General features: G+C 46.2%; 1 protein-coding gene across 2 annotated transcripts in view; it reads right to left on the bottom strand.

Moving 5' to 3' along the window:
• The window catches only part of VCL (vinculin), a 319126-nt gene that overhangs the window by 63446 nt on the left and 238018 nt on the right, over positions 1 to 17662 (bottom strand). For both annotated transcript variants that reach the window (XM_085608721.1, XM_085608720.1), the window contains one exon: positions 16848 to 17051. In XM_085608721.1, the coding sequence (XP_085464847.1) occupies positions 16848 to 17051 (204 nt within the window). The remainder of the gene's footprint in view (positions 1 to 16847; positions 17052 to 17662) is intronic.

Here is a 17662-nt window from a genome sequence, read left to right as displayed (position 1 = left end):
GATGCCGGTGTTGTTCAGGCGCTGTACCAGGGTGCGGTGGCAGACAGTGTCGAACGCTGCGGAGAGGTCCAGGAGGATGAGGGCCGCAGTTTCCCCATTGTCCATTAGGGATCTGATGTCGTCTGTGGCTGCGATTAGGGCGGTCTCCGTGCTGTGGTTGGCTCGGAAGCCGGATTGCGAGTGGTCGAGGGATCCGTTGGTCTCGAGGAAGGCGGCTAGCTGTCTGTTGACGGTCTTCTCGATGACTTTGGCAGGAAACGGGAGGAGCGAGATGGGGCGGTAGTTCTTGAGGTCGGAGGGGTCTGCAGTTGGTTTCTTCAGCAGGGCACTGATCTCGGCGTGTTTCCAGCACTCCGGGAAGGTGGCGGTGTTGAAGGAGGCGTTGATGATGTCGCGGAGGTGGGGTGCGATGATGTCGGGGTTGGAGAGCTCTTTGACGATGCTGAAGAGTTCCTTGCTGTTGTGGGTGTTGTTGTCCAGTCGTTCCTTGAAGGCTGTCTTCTTTGTGGCGCGGATCAGTTGGTGGTGTTTGCGGGTGGCGTGTTTGAGGGCCGTCATGTTGTCTGTGGTCTGGTTGGTGCGCCAGGTGTTCTCCAGGGAGCGGCAGTTCTTCTTGGAGGTGATGAGCTCGTCGGTGAACCAGGAGGCTTTCTTGCTGCCGCGTCTGCTGGGGGGGTTCTTCTTCAGTGGTGCGAGGGCGTCTGCGCAGTTGGTGATCCACTGTGTGAGGTTGTTGGCGGCTTCGTTGGGGTCCGTTGAGCTGGTGGGGGGTTCTGGCTGAGGAAGGTGGTGAGCTGGTCGCCGGTGATCTTGTTCCAGCTCCTGCGGGGGGCTTGTTGAGGGTGGTGGTGGGTCGTCGTTTTACTGAAGCTGAAGTGGACGCAGCTGTGGTCAGTCCACTGGAGATTGGTGGAGTGGCTGAAGGGGACGTATTTGCTGGATGAGAAGACTGGGTCAAGCGTGTGGCCGGCGTAGTGGGTGGGGGTGGTTACCCGTTGCTTGAGTCCGAGGTTGGCCAGGTTGTCCAGCAGAGCTGTGGTGTTGCGGTCCTTGTTGTCCTCCAGGTGGAAGTTGAGGTCCCCCAGGAGGATGTAGTCGGTGGAATTGATGGCGTGCGGGCTGACGAAGTCTGTGATGTCTTCGCTGAACTGTGTGCGTGGTCCCGGTGGTCTGTAGACGAGGGTGCCTCTGAGCGTGGTCTTGGGGTCGGTGTGTATCTTGAAGTGGAGGTGTTCGGCGGAGGTGAAGGTGTCATCGGAGTTGGTCGTGATGCGGATGGTGTTCTTGTGGATGATGGCGATGCCTCCTCCTGTCTGGTTGACGCGGTCCTTCCTGGTGATTTTGTAGCCTTCTGGGACCGCGATGGCAACGTCGGGCGCTGAGGAGGCGTTCCTCCAGGTTTCCGTCAGGAAGGCGATGTCTGGTGCTGTCGAGTCGAGGAGGTTCCAGAGTTCGACGGCATGCCTATGAACGGAGCGGGTGTTGAGCAGGATGCACATCAGGTGTTTGTTGCTGGGGCTCGGTTTAGCAGCTGCGGTGTTGGGTCGGAGGCTGGTGAAGCGGCAGGTCAGGCAGGTGAAGGGTCCGTGGGTGCGTCTCGGGGTGGCTCGGTAGCAGGCGGTGTTTCGGCCGGCGTTGAGTGCGTGGAGGGTTTTGGCATCGTAGATGTGCAGGGTGTGCTGGCGAGGGCGAGGACCAGGGGGTCTGGCGCTGGGCTAGGGCCAGGCGCAGACGGGCTTACCTTTGGCGCACCTTCGGCGCTCAATCGGCGCTCCCGCTGCGCGGTCGCTCTGGGGGCGTCATAGTAAGGAGCCGGGAGGGAGGAGCAGCTGGGTGGCGGGAGCGGGCGGCGAATGGAATCACAGGGGGGCTGGGGCCACAGGGAGGCAGCGGCGGGAAATTCCAAGAAGCAGCGGGCAGCGGAAAATTCCCAGGAGCAGCGGGAAATTCCCAGGAGCAGCGGGCAGCGAGCGAAGGAATCTGCAGGCAGGAGGCGGCAAAGGCAGGCAGGAGCGGCAGCAGTGAGTGGGGAGACCAAGCCCTGTGGAGGGCTGAGCGGTCACAATCTGTGGTCCCCTTAAGTAAGGAGCCGGGAGGGAGGAGCAGCTGGGTGACGGGAGCGGGGCGGCGAATGGAATCACAGGGGGGCGGGGCCGCAGGGAGGCAGCGGCGGGAAATTCCAAGAAGCAGCGGGAAATTCCCAGGAGCAGCGGGAAATTCCCAGGAGCAGTGGGCAGCGAGCTAAGGAATCTGCAGGCAGGAGGCGGCAAAGGCAGGCAGGAGCGGCAGCAGTGAGTGGGGCGACCAAGCCCTGTGGAGGGCTGAGCTCTCCATGGTTCTGTGTTAACAGGTGTGGTGAGAGTTGCAGTTTTTGATGTGGTACCACTGAGAGTTCCAGTAGTGGGTTGTACCACAGTTGTCTTGCCCATGTTGCTGCAATGACAATCAGTGTGAGGGAGTGTTGCTGCAGCTTGTGCACCACTAACGGAATGAGTGGAAGAGGCGAAAAAGCATACGCAGATCTGCCTGACCAACTCATCCATATCGCATTGCCTTTGGACAATGGGTGTGGATACCTGGCGGCGAAGCTTGGGCATTTGGAGTTTAGGTGTGTGGCGAACAGATCTATTTGTGGCTGTCCCCATACTTGAAAGAAAGGTTGAAGAACTTGCGGATGAATTTCCCACTCGCGAATCTGTATTCTCGGACGACTCAACAGATCCGCAACCTGATTTTGAACTCCTGGTAGGTGTTCTGCTAGTAGGTAGATGTTTTGAGGAATGGCCCACCTCCATCTGCTCTGCGCAAGCCGGGAGAGCTGTAAGGAGTGTGTTCCTCCCTGTTTTTGAATGTAGTACATGGCTGTCATATTGTCTGTGCGGACTAATACAGCCTTGCCGGATAGGTAATTTTGAAATGATTTTAGAGCTAGAAAAATGGCTAGCAACTCCAGATGGTTTATGTGAAGTAGCTTCTGTTGTGGTGTCTACCTGCCCTGTACTGTGTGCTCTGACAAATGAGCTCCCCAGCCGGTGAGGGATGCGTCTTTGGTTAGTACTACCTGTGGAACAGGCTCGAGGAACAGCCGTCCTTTGAAAAGGTTTTTGGTGTTCCACCCCTGCAGAGAGCGATGTGTCCGGCCGTCAACCACCATTAGATCTGTTAATTTACCTTGAGCCTGGTTCCACTGGCTTGCTAAGCACTCTTGCAGGGGGAGCATTTGGAGTCTTGCGTACGGTACTACGAAAATGCAAGATGCCATCATTCCAATTAGTTGCATGAACACTCGAGCTGGTAGTGAGTGTTGCGGTTGAACATTTTGTATAAGAGCTTGCATGCTTTGTATTCTTATTGGATTGGGGGATGCAAGTCCTTTGGAGGTGTCTATTGTGGCACCTAGATACTGTTGAGACCGGGATGGTTGGAGGTGCGACTTTGTTTTGTTTATAGTGAAACCGAGTTTGTGTAAGAGTTGAATGGTCTTGTGTGTGTGCTGGACGCATTGCTGGTATGACTTGGCTTTTATTAACTAGTCGTCCAGATATGGGAAGACATGGATGTTTTCCCTTCTCAAGTGTGCTGCTACTACCGCAAGGCACTTTGTGAAGACTCGGGGTGCTGTAGTGACTCCGAAGGGGAGGACTTTGAATTGGTAATGCTGACCGTCCACTACAAACCGAAGGTACTTTCCGTGAGCTCGGTGAATGGGAATGTGAAAGTAGGCGTCCTTGAGATCTAGGGTAGCAAGGAAATTGCCTTGTTTTAGCAGAGGAAGGACCTGCTGTAATGAGACCGTATGGAAGTGGTCTGACTGTATGTAAAGTTTCAGGGGTCTCCGGTCCAGTATAGGTTTGAGGGAGGCGTCTTTTTTGGGAATAAGGAAATATAGAGAGTAAACCCCTGTGGTTTGATGGTGTAGTGGAACTGGTTCTATTGCATGTTTGTGCAGTAGAGCGACAACCTCCTGTTTTAGGAGTGTGAGATGCTCTTATGATATGACATGTGATGCTGTCTGGGTGGTATTGTTGGAGGAGTGGAAGTGAGCTCCAGGCAATAACCGGACTGAATTATTTGTCTCACCCACCTGTCTGTTGTGATGGAGTTCCAGACAGGTAGGAACTGTTGTAATCTCCCCCCGACAGGAGTGGAATGGTCTGGGGGGAGGGGAGGGAAGGGAAGTCACTGCTTGGGGGCGGAGGCAGTACGAGTGTTCTTACCTCTGCTTCTACCTTTAGTATTGTTTTCTCTGTATCCCCCTCTGTAATAACCTCTATTGGGCGAGGATTGGGTGGGAGTTTTGTAAGAAGAGGAGGCAGTATTGGTAGGAAAAGTTGTTGAGGCACCCCTGTATGAGGAGCGACAAAAGGACGCTCTGGGAGTTTGATTTGGTAAAGCACCCATGGATTTTGCAGTGTCAGTGTCCTTTTTCATTTTTTCGAGAGAGGTATCAAAGGGTTGATTGAGAATACTGGTTTGCACTTCTGGTTTGAAACCAGAAATACGCAGCCAGGCATGCTGGTATTTATTGCCCTTGAAGCTGTGTCAGTAGCATCTAGAGCGCAACGGATGGAAGTGTTAGTAATGACCTTCCCTTCCTGTATCAAATCAGTAGCCCTGGTCTTGTATTTGTCTGGTAGATGTTGTATAAGGGTTTCAAGCTCATCGTAGTGATCCCTATCATATCTTGCTAACAGAGCTTGGGTGTTGGCGATTCTCCAGACGTTGGCTGATTGAGATGTCATACGTTTGCCTGAAGGATCTAAGAGTTTGGATTCTTTATCAGGGGTGGAGCGTCCAATGTTGTCTGAGAGTTAACTCTTTTTCGTGCGTTGGAGACCACTTAAGAGTCTTAGGGTAGTTGGCCCTTGATATAGGCTTGGTCAGTTGGAGCGGCTTTGTACTGTTTCTCCAACCTGGGATTAATTACCCTGGCCCTGACGGGATTTTTAAATACGTTTGGTGCGTGTTTTATAACCCCTTTAAGCTTTGGTAAGATGGTTGTGGTCTTATGAGAGGGTAATAATGTGTCCATAAGAAAGTCGTCATCCACTGGATCAGTATGGAGATCGACCCCATGAAAGGCTGCTGCTCTGTGAATGAGTTGTGTGAACCCTATGGTGTCATCTGGAGGAGATGGTCTAGAAGGGTATGCAATATCTTGGGGTAGATCTGGAGCATCTGGTGCATTGTAGTCTTCCCAAGGATCATCTGATGGGCCAGTAATATCATCTGGATCATCTAAGGGCTGCTCATCTTCTGCCCCCCCCAGAAATATCATCCTCATCATTATCTGCTGGTGCAGTGCTGTGTGGGATGAGTGGTGAGTGTGTGGGGGAAATGTAAGGGTCTGGCACTTCTGGAAGTGGTGAAGGTACTCTTATGGGATAAGTTTGAGCATGTTTTTTGAGAGGGACTGTGGAAGGAGGTTCCAGTTTCCTCTTAGCAGGTGTAGTGATGATATGTCCAGTCTTCGGGTGAATAAGAAGAGTCTTTTGCTTTGGATCTGGACGGAAAAGCTCTTCTATGGGAGAATCCTTTCTCGGAACCGGCTTGTCATGTTTGGGAATCGAGCTGTTTGCTGGGTTTAGCAATGTTTAGTACAGTCTTAGGAGTAGATTGTGGTTTCGGTTCCGAAGACTTGTGGTCGGAAGCTTTTTTCGGCTCGAGTTTTTTCTTCGGATCGGAGTCGTTGGTTCCGAAGTGTGTTTCGGGTCGACAGTTTTAGGTGCCGAAGTTTGCTTCGATGCCGGAGTTGGCTTTGGTTCAACAGTTTTAGGTGCCGAAGTTTTCTTCGGTGCCTGTGTTTGTATAGGTCTCACTTTCGGTTTGAGAACCTTCTGTTTATCAGGACTGACTGGAGGCTAACTCGAGCCCGAGTCGCCTAGAGGCTTTTTGGAAGTCTTCGTTGCCGGGCCCGAAGACGGGGCATCAGAAGTTTGGGATCGGTGTGCACCTGGGCCCGGAGGTAGAACCGAAGCCTCAACCAGTGTGGGGGTATCAAGAGTGTCGATGTCTGTACTTACGACCCGCTGACCAGCTGGAAGGGGATCATCATCATCTTCTGCCTGCTCGTCGGCTCCGGAAGCTGGCTCCTCTGCTTCGGAAAAGATGACGTCTTCCTGCTGTTCTTCTTTGGACTCCGGTTGGACTGGAGTCTTCTCGACTAGGTTGTCTGGTGCCGATGAAGACGATTGTGCCATGACTCTCCGATCTCAACGGTCTCTGATTGTCTTTTTCGACCGGAACGAAGCACAGGCCTGGCAATCTCGGCTTTTGTGCTCTGGGGACAAGCACAGATTGCACAACTCATGTAGATCAGTGTGGGGGAATTTGTGTCCACACTGAGGGCACTTCTTGAATGGTGTTCTTTCCATGAGCTGAAGGCCCAATGGCACAGTTGGGCCCGACGGCCCTCGAACGATCACCGGAATCGAGAAGTGAAGGTTGTTCGAGACGCGTGTATAAGGAAGTCCGATCGAATACAATACAGACTGTAAGAATCAAGGAATGCGCGTCGAAATGAGATCGGTAACGAAACCGAGCGGGAGCGACATACACATCCGAGCCCGATGGCGGAAAAAAACAGTCTGAAGATGGAGTCGATGCCCATGCGCCCTATACTCCAGAGGAGGAATCATCTACCATACAAATACTCTTCCAGGACAACAACAAAGTGTAATCATCCGGGCCCACCACCAGATGGCGATCTATGTACTAGTGTCATATGCAGCCAATATGCCTCGAACAGATAGTTTCAAGTCTCTTCCGGAAGGGAGGGCAGCAGGTGCTCCAACGAGTTCCATAATGCTTGGGAGAAGCGGCCAAGGACATAAGAAGTATTGAGAGATCGTAGTACAGAACTATTAAAGGCGAAAATATGCCTGCCACAGGTATTTAATTTCCTGGCTTCTCTTTCTGGGGGTACAGCAGGGAACGTATCAATATTTTGGGTGGCAAAGGAAGCCTGAACCACAAAACTATGAGTTGGATGTCTAAGGAGACATGTAGGATCTCCTGAGGCGGGCTAATTTCTGTGAGAATCCGAGCGATCCACAGGGGTCCCTGTTTCGGACTTACCCCAAGCCCCCAACAGAACATCAAAAAGAGCCTCACTATAAGAAAGCAGGCTCCACCCCTGATTAGCGTTGATACAAGATGCCAATAAATGGATCAGCTGTCATTTCCACAGTAGGAAATGTCACTCCAAAATGGCAGAAACTAACCTGAGCATATTCCACCAGAGCGGAGCTCAGCTTTGTAGCTAAACCAGGAGGTGACAAGAGGCCCGAGGCTGGGGAGAGATTCCAAGCCACTACCTTCTCCTAAGTCAAACAACCAGCTGGACTCTATAGGAGTTTGAATAATACCAGAAATGGGACGGTAAATCTCCAAACCCTCTCCATTATCTCCATCATCATGATCCTCAGCAAATAAAACAGGAGGGAAGACTTCGGGAAGTACCATCTCCATCGACACCGCATCCAGCTCTGAAGAGGCGACATGTCGGAGTGGAAAAGAAGTGGAACATTGAGCGGCGCCGACAGCGCAGTCATGGAAGTCAGCAGGCCAGACCTCAATGCTGTTGTCGGAGTAGGTGGACCAGGCCCAGACACCACAGGTGGTAACCCCGAATAGCTGTTCACCGATGTTGAAATGGATTTGGAATTTGGCAACCAGACTGATACCAAGGATGAACCTGCCAGCGTGGACACAGTCACAGGCTTGTGCACCACCTTGGGGCCCAAGGGCACTCCATGGGAAGGTGAAGACCCAAAGTAGCTTCATCAGACGTTCCTTCAGCACCTTCGGACGAAGTCGTGGACATGACTTGCACACCTTGGAGTCATGGTGCTACCCTGAGCACCACATACAAATAGAGTGAGGGTCCGTGGCTGACATTTGTCGTCTACAGGATCCACGAGGTTTGAATCCCGAGGACATACGAAAGACACACAGTTCCGGTCAACGAAAGAGTCAAGGTAGGGCAAAAACATGTCCTGAGGAACTGCAGGATCGGATCCACGTTGTAAGCGCGGAAAGGAAGAATCTGAAATTTTGACTCTATCCCCTCTGTAACCCCTTTCTCCTCTTAGTACAAGCTTTGTCAGCTAAACAAGGTTGCTTCTAGAGATTTAATTGTCTAATGGAAGGAACCATTCATCCAAATGTAGTGCAGGTCTGGGGGTAAGGTGGTAGGTAGGGCGGGGTGAGGGCTGCTCAGTAGTAGCACTGTCTGCTCACCCCATGGGGCTAGAAAAGGGGGGGCAGGGACATGGCTCCATCTCTGCCTCTTTGAGCTACAGTTTTACCAGGCGTGGATGTGCACCTCTTAAAACCCTCAACCACCCACCTCCGTGCCCGCCCCAGAAAACCACTCCGCCATACTGTGATGAGGGTCAAGTATATATTTTTTCTTAAGTATTAAAGTACTGAACGGGACAGGTGACTTCTGTTTTGAGGTAACTACGGACTTCATATTTGGGAGGATAGGGGCAGCATTAGCCTGGTAACCTCCTAGCCACCTTGACATGGCTTATCTTGACTACACTTAGGTTTGTGTGCTGTCACAGACACCACCGTAGACTGTTATTCTCCTACTGCTAAGTGTAAGTAGGTTAGTGTACAAAGAGACAGTCTGTGTGTATTGCCAGAGAAATATGTTTTTTTTTTGTTTAATCTGTATATTGGGTTTTTAACACACAATTTGTACATGGATGCAAACAACATGGTTTACAGTCTTTTGTCAACAGCTATACAGGTAATGTGAATCGCAGTGTCATGTAAAACATCATAAACGTGGTTAGCTGATAATAGCCATCTAATATGCGCATGTTCCTAATTTGTAATGTCAATACAAACAGATGTTTCTGATTTTTATGTGAATAAAAATGAATAACAGGGTGGAGGAGAGGTGGAAAAAAAGCGGGGGGGGGGGGAAGTGGAATGAAAGAGGGGTAAGGATTCAGGAAGTACAAACAATCCCAGTCCCAGACCATTAATAAGCGTTGTGTTTAAGTGTCATCCAGCACAGTGTTGTATTACCCATCAACAACAATAAGCATCTAGTTTTAAGTGGTGTGCGGGGACCCATCTGTAAGCACATTGGATGTGACAACTTCTCCATAGTCCACAGTACCTTGTTGCAGGGAAGATTGGAGATCTGTAGATATAGTGTCACAGTTTATTGAAAAAGGGTATTTACGAAGGCCCCAGTTGTGTTCTCTGTGTAGGGCCATGCCCTCCACTCGTGCCAGCATGATGGAGTATGACAAGGTCTCCAGTGTTGGAGGTTCAGGGGATTTCCATCAGTGGGAAATGAGGTGTTTCGCCACCAGGAGCCCCAGATCTAAGAAGCATGTGGTGGCTCTACACTTTTTATCTCTCGGATGGATCCCCATCAGGCAGACGTTCAAAGTGTACAAGACATGCCTCCCCACGGATATAGGCAGATGGTGGGTCACTCGCACCAGCAGTGTTGTAAGGAAGGACACGCACATAACATGTGAAGGATGTTGGCATCAACCCTACCACAGGGCGGGCATGCAGCATCTACTCTATGAAATTAACGGTTAATTTTAGCTGGGGTCAAGTAAGCCCTGCATACAATATAGAATTCTGTAAGTCTGAATTTGCTGCCAGATAAATATGTATATAAAAACGTAGTGATTGTTAAATGTTGTACTGTGAGCTTGAATCTGGGAAGGTAGAAGGGCACATGTGAGTCTACTGCACTAAAAGCTGCACATCGCTTCTTACAGGTAAAAAACGTTTTCCGTACGTAGCATGTGCTGCTGTTGATTACTTGTTGCGCATCTGCAGTACCCAGCTCTCTGAGCAGAGGCTTAAAAGCTAAACAGAAGACATTTTGGTCAAACTTAAGAACCGTTTGTCTGACTTGAGCTTTCTGTCAGTCATGAATATCCAGAGTAATGCTTAGTGAATGTGTGGCTCGTAGACCATGTAGCAGCTAACAGGTGTCTGTGAGTAGGATGCTTCTTCGGAATGCCATTGTGGCTCTTTCTTAAGAGGTGAATATTTAATAGGCACAGACTCAAGTGTGCGTTTGGCTTTGGCATAGCAAACCTGTATGCATTTGACGATCCAAGAAGGCCCACTTCAGAACCTATATCTAAGTGAGGCTGGCTACAAAGAGCCATTTGTGTTTTTTAAACAAGATTTGGTACACTCAATGTAGTGTGTAGAGCCCTTCTGCAACTGATTTTGGTTAAGGGAAGAAATACAGCAAATTCATTGTTTGATTGACCTGCAAAGAAGAGAACTTTTGGCAGTAAAAAAGGTCTGCCTGTGGTCACTGCACCTCAGGCTGGAAACTGGACCCTCTGAGCCAAGCAGAACAACATAGTAAGATGCTGGTGTGCATCTACCCAGAGGCAGTATCAGCAGGATAGTGGGTGAATCCGATGATGTCGCTGGAGATAATTTTGCCCTCTTGGACAATTTTTGTGTCTCACCTTAGTCCCACTGATGCCATTCATACCTGGAGATCAGGCAAACTGAATTAGTTATTCCCCAATGTACGGCAGCCTCCACAAATACCCACCTACCAGCAGCATCAATCTTCTGACTCTCCTTATTAGGTGTAAAAGTACCCACCGTTGCCTAAATAAATGCCATTTTTTGTGCACCGTTGATGACAAGACAATCAGGTGGAACTTGCTTGCAAATGAAGATGAGATCTTGCAGAGTGGCTTTGTTTTATCCACCCTGGGTGTGTCCACTTTTGCCATGACAGGTTTATTGGATTTCTTTAGGGGAGCATGTTAGCATACATTTAAACATCAGCAGGAAATGCACAGCCAGTTCTATTTTCAAAAGCGTTTCAATAAGGAAGTCACCTTGCTCTTCCTGCATATAAAGTTTGATCCTGTGATGGTCTACCCCAGTTAGTTACCTTTACTTCACATGCTCTATATCTTGAGTCATTACATCTCAGGAGTTACTGTTACAATTATACTTGGTATGTTCCACCTTATCACCCCCCTTGGTATTGGTTTGTTCCTGTCCCTGGAGGGGACCTTAGAATGTTGAGTGAGGGACTGGAGGAAATCTGGTGGAGAGAGGAGTCAGGAATAAAGGATTCTACTCTTACCTCTGGAGTCTTCATCTTTGTATCAGTTACGTCGGGAGATTTTACACTGCAGGTAAGTTTTCAGCCTTGTACTTTGCCGGATTTTATTTTCAAGTCAGTTAGTTTTATCTTGTTATGTTAAAAGATTACTAACATTAACAATATATCTATATGCGTGTTACATATACTTGTATGTGTGAAGATGTATGTGTCTTTATCTTTATAAATATATAAATCTATAATCAACTTCATTTCTGTTCACAGAACCATAAAAGTACACTATAAAAAATAGATTAAAAAACATACAGCTCAAAATTCAAAATGGAGAACTACCCAAATCAGTGCAGCATGTAACGCTTGTATATTCAATAGGACGGGCACTTAAAAATGAAAAAAGTGTGTAACTTCAGTGCTAAGCAGATTACCAGATCAACAAAAATCTCATGAGAAGTCCTAGAAAAGGACCTCGAAAAGTGTCCGCTATGCTCTCCAGAGAAATGCTAGAGAGAATGACTAGCAGCTGCAACACAGTTCTAGTTCCATGATAACTAAAGTGCACAGTGCATTAGAACCCTGAGGGCTCTATCTAGCAGCTTTCCTGGATTTAATGTGCCAAATTGACTGCAGATAGTGCAACTCCTATCATCTGTCTTACATATTCTCAAAGCATTGTGCCGATCTTTTAGCTCAAGAAGACGGCAGAGGAGAGCAATCCACCGGGCACGTTGCTTCACATAGCTGTACAAAAAAAAAGTAAGTGCTCTTCGTTCTCTACAGCACAGCAGCCAATGGGGCATGAATTAGTGAAATAATCACTTTTGTTCCAATTACAAACAAAGGAAGCTAAAGACAGAATCCCTAGCTTAAATTTGATAATCCAAAATTTTTTAAAGTGTGGAACACAGTTGAAGGACAAGTAACAATCTGAAATAATGCCTGCAGAAACAATTTCTGTGTATAGATAAACCAGAAATCCTAGTGTTTTATTTAATTCCCAAAGTGCATAAGGATAGAACTAATCCTCCTGGGCGCCCCAAAATTTCAGGTTAGGGAGAGCATTGAAAATACCTCCAAATATGTAGACAATTTCTTGAGAGATTTAGAGTGATTAATTTACCCTCTTACTTAAAAGATACAGGAGATTTTTGGACAAAGTTTTGACATCTAATGGGAAGAAGGTAATGTTCTTATGACCATAGACGTGACAACGCTATACACTAGCATCCAATATGGGGATGCTTTAAAAGCAGTGGAGTATTTTATGGGGTCTAGGCCCTTAAGTCCATGGAAACATACCAGAATGAATCTTACCATGATTAAGAAATGCCTTGAGAACTATTTTTTAGTCAACAAGGAGTGGTTTCATCAGGTCAGAAGGACTGCTATGGTCACCTGCTTCACCCCCAGTTTTGGTAATTTGCAAATGGGCAAGTGGGAGGAGCAGGTGCTCCAGGTGGAATTTCAGCAGAAATGGTCCGACTGATTTTATGTTGTCATTTTATAGATTACATGTTTGTGATTTGGAGGGGAACAATTGAGAGTGCTAAGCAATTTGTGAAAAAGATAAATGGCAACAAATTGAATCCGTATTTTACTAGTACAGTGAGTGACGTGAAGGTAAATTTCCTTGATTTAACAGTGTATGTTGAGAATGGCAAGCTACAGACTAAACTATTTAGGAAACCTACATCGGGTAATACCCTTCTGCATGCTATTAGCTTCCACCCACAAAATCTCGTGAAAAGTATACCATATGGTGAAAGTTTAAGAGTAAGAAGGAATTGTACTGATGAGCAGGAGGAGGAAATGTTGTTGAGAGAAATGACTTCCAGGTTTCAGGAAAGAGGATATGCTTAAGTAACATTGAAGAAACAAAGCGAAAAGTAAAGGTAAAATCTAGAGAACAGTCTTTGAGAGAAGAAAAAAGAATCTAAGAAAATCGGGACATCAGATGTATCACTGCTTCTAACAAACAAGAAGATTTCACAAAATTATTGCCACCTCATAAAAAATGACCCAGTAATAGGTAAAGAAGCACCTCTGAGGCCAGGCGTAACTTTTAGAAAGGCAAAATCAATGAGGGACTCTTTAACTAAGAACAGTCCAGAATGCAGCAGACAAAGTGATACATGGCTGGTGAACCTAAAAGGGTTTAAAAAAAAAAGTAGTAGGTGCAAAGTCTGTAAGTTTGGGAGAAATATGAAGCCGTATGAACCACCCTTAACAAAACAGATGAAGACAATAAAATGTCTATTTAATAGCAAAACAGATCATGCAATTTATAGGTTAAGTTGCACGTGTAGGCTAATGTATGTGGGAAGTACATAAAAGAATTTTGCAACACATAAGGGCAATAACCATAAAGTCAAGACATACCCAGTTGCACGTTACTTGATGGTAGTAACACTGAAGAGTTGCAATATTTTGTGATTGATGCTATACCAAAGAGCATCGGAGGAGGAGACAGAGATAGAAGCCTTAAACAATTGAAGGCTAGATAAATTATTAAATTAAAGACAATGCAGGGCTTAAATTGTGAAGACCTCCATACACATGTGTAGACTTGTATTAACTCACATTGGGTTTTGTGAGTTATGAGGTACCTGTAGATTTATTTTTATATATTTTAATAGCATGCTACACTTTGGTAAGCTTCACTCTGGGAAAAGAAAAGATAGGCGACATTTAAAATGAAGTACCCGCTGAGATAGTAAAAGCACATCTTGTAGAAGTAGTATTGTCTATAGGGAGAACATTGCAAGTTCTGGTTTCCAATATTGTATAACCATGAGATATCAAAAAGAGATCTAGAATATGCCCATTTGAGCTCAAACAACAGATGATGATTACAGTGCATTTTGTGTAACTGAATAGTTGACTATTAACAAAAGAAAATTTAATTTTTATTGCAATGAAATTTATTTATCAATGAAGTGGTGTACAATATATGAAATGGAAGCCATGAAATTAGAACATATGTTTTTACAAATTGCCCACTTGGGCTGAATTACAATTCTGACATTATATCAATTTAGGCAATAGTGTGCAAAATTTGTATATCGAATATAGAGTTTAAGTTCAACATTTTTTAAACTTTGAATTATACACTGTGAAATATTTATTGTTAAATTAAGTCTTAGTATATTTTAATATATATTTTATATTTAAAATGTAAGACGGAAATAGATGTACAGCGGTATTAAATATTAAAAAAAGAACGGGTAGAATCTGTTGTCACTTTTCATGAATAAGGAAGTGATATGCCTTTAAATGTAGAAACAAAACATGGTGCCTTTGTTTGTGAACAAGGCTGCGTGGCAGCCGAAATGGGTCAAAGGGGGCACGAATAGAACTTTAAAATAAAAGAAATCTGAGCAGCATTCTCTTGATGTAGGCAGTTTGTTGCGCTAGCATGCAAGAAGTCAGGAAATATATATATACCATCCTGCTCCAGCAACTAAGAAGGCACGCACTCAAGGATGTTGGAATAGGGCTTCTTTATTGTTACGGGTCTCCTCCTACCCAGCAGCTAAAGAGACGCGTTTCGGCTTCACAGAAGCCTTTGATATATATATATATATATCTCCTAGTGGTGGTTGCTAGTAGGTAGTTCCACTGGAAATGTGTTTTGTCAGTTGCTAATGACTTTGGCACCATTTGAAGAATCTCTACGAGACTTTCCAAAAAGGTGCTACTTTTTGACTAGTTTGTGCATGGAAAGTTTCTGGGTGATTCGTCAAGTGGGGGCTGAGAAAACAAGCATTGGCATAGCCAATAGGTCTCGCCTTTGGGACCTTATAAGTGTTTAGCCATGCAACAGTTGATATTGTTGCACCTAGGATATTGTGCTGGGTAACTAAACACTTATAAGGTCCCAAAGATGAGACTTGGCTTGCCCAGAGCATATGTCCACGCGTTTCCACATTCTGGGGCTAGGACAGCACTTTAGTCTTTTAGTAGAGGGAGGCGGTGTGGCCTAACAGCCAGAACTGCTGACTTTGGACCTGGGGAACCAGGTTCCATTTTCGGCGTCAGCTCAACATCCTGTGATTCTATGCAAATCGCATAATCTCCAAATGCCTAGAGAAAAGTGTGTAATGTAAAATAGTTCTCTTGTAAAGCACTCTAATGCCCTAGGGCCAAGTTCGAGCAATATAAAGCTAGGCAAAAAATATGATTTGAGTAGGCTGCTGTTTTGAAAATAAGGTGTACTGACATGTGGGTGGTGACTGAAAAGAGATCTGTGTAAGCCTCGGGCTAGGAATATCATTGATGGATATTGGCATTCTAGGAGCCGATCAAAATGCAGCATTTTATATTGTACAGCTGCCTTATACTATTGTAGGATGCACAGTGTGAGATTCTCCTCAGATGGGTGTTTTAGAAGATGGCAGTCTTCCGGCCTGTAAGAGGACAGTAAGACAGCTCAGTGGCCAGGGCACCAGCCCATTAACATTCAGCAGGTCTGACTCAGGCTTTACTCCTTGTAAGGCTGGTAACATGAGTGTCAAAGAATCGGACAACAGCACCTGTCGTTTAACAACATAAATAACATTAGGTTTGTGCTAAAGGATGGTAATACCAACAATGAGAAAAATAAAGCAATTATAATAGTAATATTATTAATAACAATAATAGAAATGTGGAGACTTTCTGGCATGGCAGTGTACTTGAAAGCAGGTAAGTCAGGCCCACGTGGCATGCCTTGGAGAAAATACATTTCAGTGGCCTCCCTCTGTTTACAGTCTGACCTGGTGGCTCAATGGAGTACTGATCTCATAGGATTTAAAAAGAGATTTTCCAGTTTTTCACAGCCACAGGTGCGGGTCCACTCAATCTTTTATCCCTCTGAAGTCGCCCCAAAACGTGAAAGTGCGCTTTACCCCCCCAAAGCCTCAAGAAATTAGTTTATATGGGGAGAGGGGCTGCGCTGCTCCCTCCCTGCGCCATTAAAGGCCCGGGGTGGCTTACAAGCTATGTTCCGGGGAGCCCAACTCCACGACATAGATTTTCCTGCCCGCACCAGTGCGGGCAGGGAAACCGCTATGTTCTTTCTTGCTTGGTGGAAGCAAAGTCTGCTCACAGTGGGTGGGAGCTTTGAAAATGCTCCAGCCTGCTAGCAGGAGACTTTTGATCTGTTTTCCTGCCTGCTTCAAAATATTGCAACTACCTGAGGGGAGCTGCATTAGTGCTTGCTCCTTTCGGGGGAGCCATGCTGGCTCACGCTGCTAGCATTTGGGAGGTCATGAGTGATGTCATAAATGATGCCACAGAACCTGTCAGGAGTGCTGTAGCATATGAGGTCATAATCAGTGCATGGCGATGACGCAAGTTCTAGTCAGCTCTGGTAACTATAACTGATGAATTACTGTGGTTTTTTTTTAAGTTCAATACGTTAATGTTGTCACTAACACATTCACCTAACTCTAAAGTTACTTTAAGTTTTGTTTCCTTCAGTGAATATGTGTGTGGATATATATATATATATATATATATATATATATACATACATATATATATATATACACACACCCACACACAGACATCCACACACACATTCCTATTAACTGTCAAAAACTAAAAAGGCAATGTTCTATTTGGATACAGTAATAAAATTACAATAAAAAATACAATTATTAAAAAACAAGAGTGCTGAGGAGTTACTGGCAGATGAATTAGAGACAACCTTCTCCCCCAACCCCATGCATTCCCTTCTCTCCTGCATGACAATGCCAACTCTAAATTTCCAGCACCGCACCTGGAGGAGATTGGTCCGGATTCGCTTGTCTGTGCACTGCTTAGCAACCTCCTTGGCAAGACGTGTAACCTCATCCGAAGCCTTAGCGATGTCCTTAGCACACTGGATCAGGGCACGTTTGTTCCCACTCACCCCCCTGACCAGGCGCGACATCTCTGCCATCAGCAGTGCCATTCGTTTTGCTGCTGCAATGATGTCGTTACCCTGGAGGGGAAGAGAAACAGCCATGAGTAACATCACTGAAAGTTCAAACATTGCAAAATTGTTCCAGTGGTGAAAACTGGCATGTAAGGAATTCTTGATCCTGAAATTCTGGAACAAAAAACACACATTATGGATATAAAACAAACAAGGAGAGGAGGAATTCTGTCCTCAAAAATATTGTTGCTTCTCATCCCTGGACCAAACTGCTGCTCAAAGACGTTTTAGATTGGAGTCCCTGGTTGATCAGACATCTGATGGGATATGAACATTATTTGATGATGAGGCTATAAAGTGAGACTCTTGTAGGTCAAGGGATTGGGACACACACAATCTGGACTATTCTTCCAGGTCAGCAGGGCAAATTGGTCTCTGGAGGCAGTCTTCTGTTCCTCTCATTCTATGAAGGTTACAGTTTTCAGATCACACCAAAAATGGTGACAGGCTGCTGAGAGTAAGCCCTGCAGACTAGGCGACAAGTTTCCTCCCAGTCATGGTACGGAAATGCTTTGGTAAAAGTAATTACCTTCAAAGCGAGAAGCACATTGAGTCTTTGGAGAGATTTATTTTGGTGAGGGGGACCTGCTTCTATGAAAGAACCGGAATGAACTTTG

Source organism: Triturus cristatus, chromosome 1_2 (assembly GCF_964204655.1).
Source record: "Triturus cristatus chromosome 1_2, aTriCri1.1, whole genome shotgun sequence".
Taxonomy (NCBI): Eukaryota; Metazoa; Chordata; class Amphibia; order Caudata; family Salamandridae; genus Triturus; species Triturus cristatus.
Note: the sequence above shows the minus strand (reverse complement) of the source record. Positions and strands in the feature narration are given on the sequence as shown.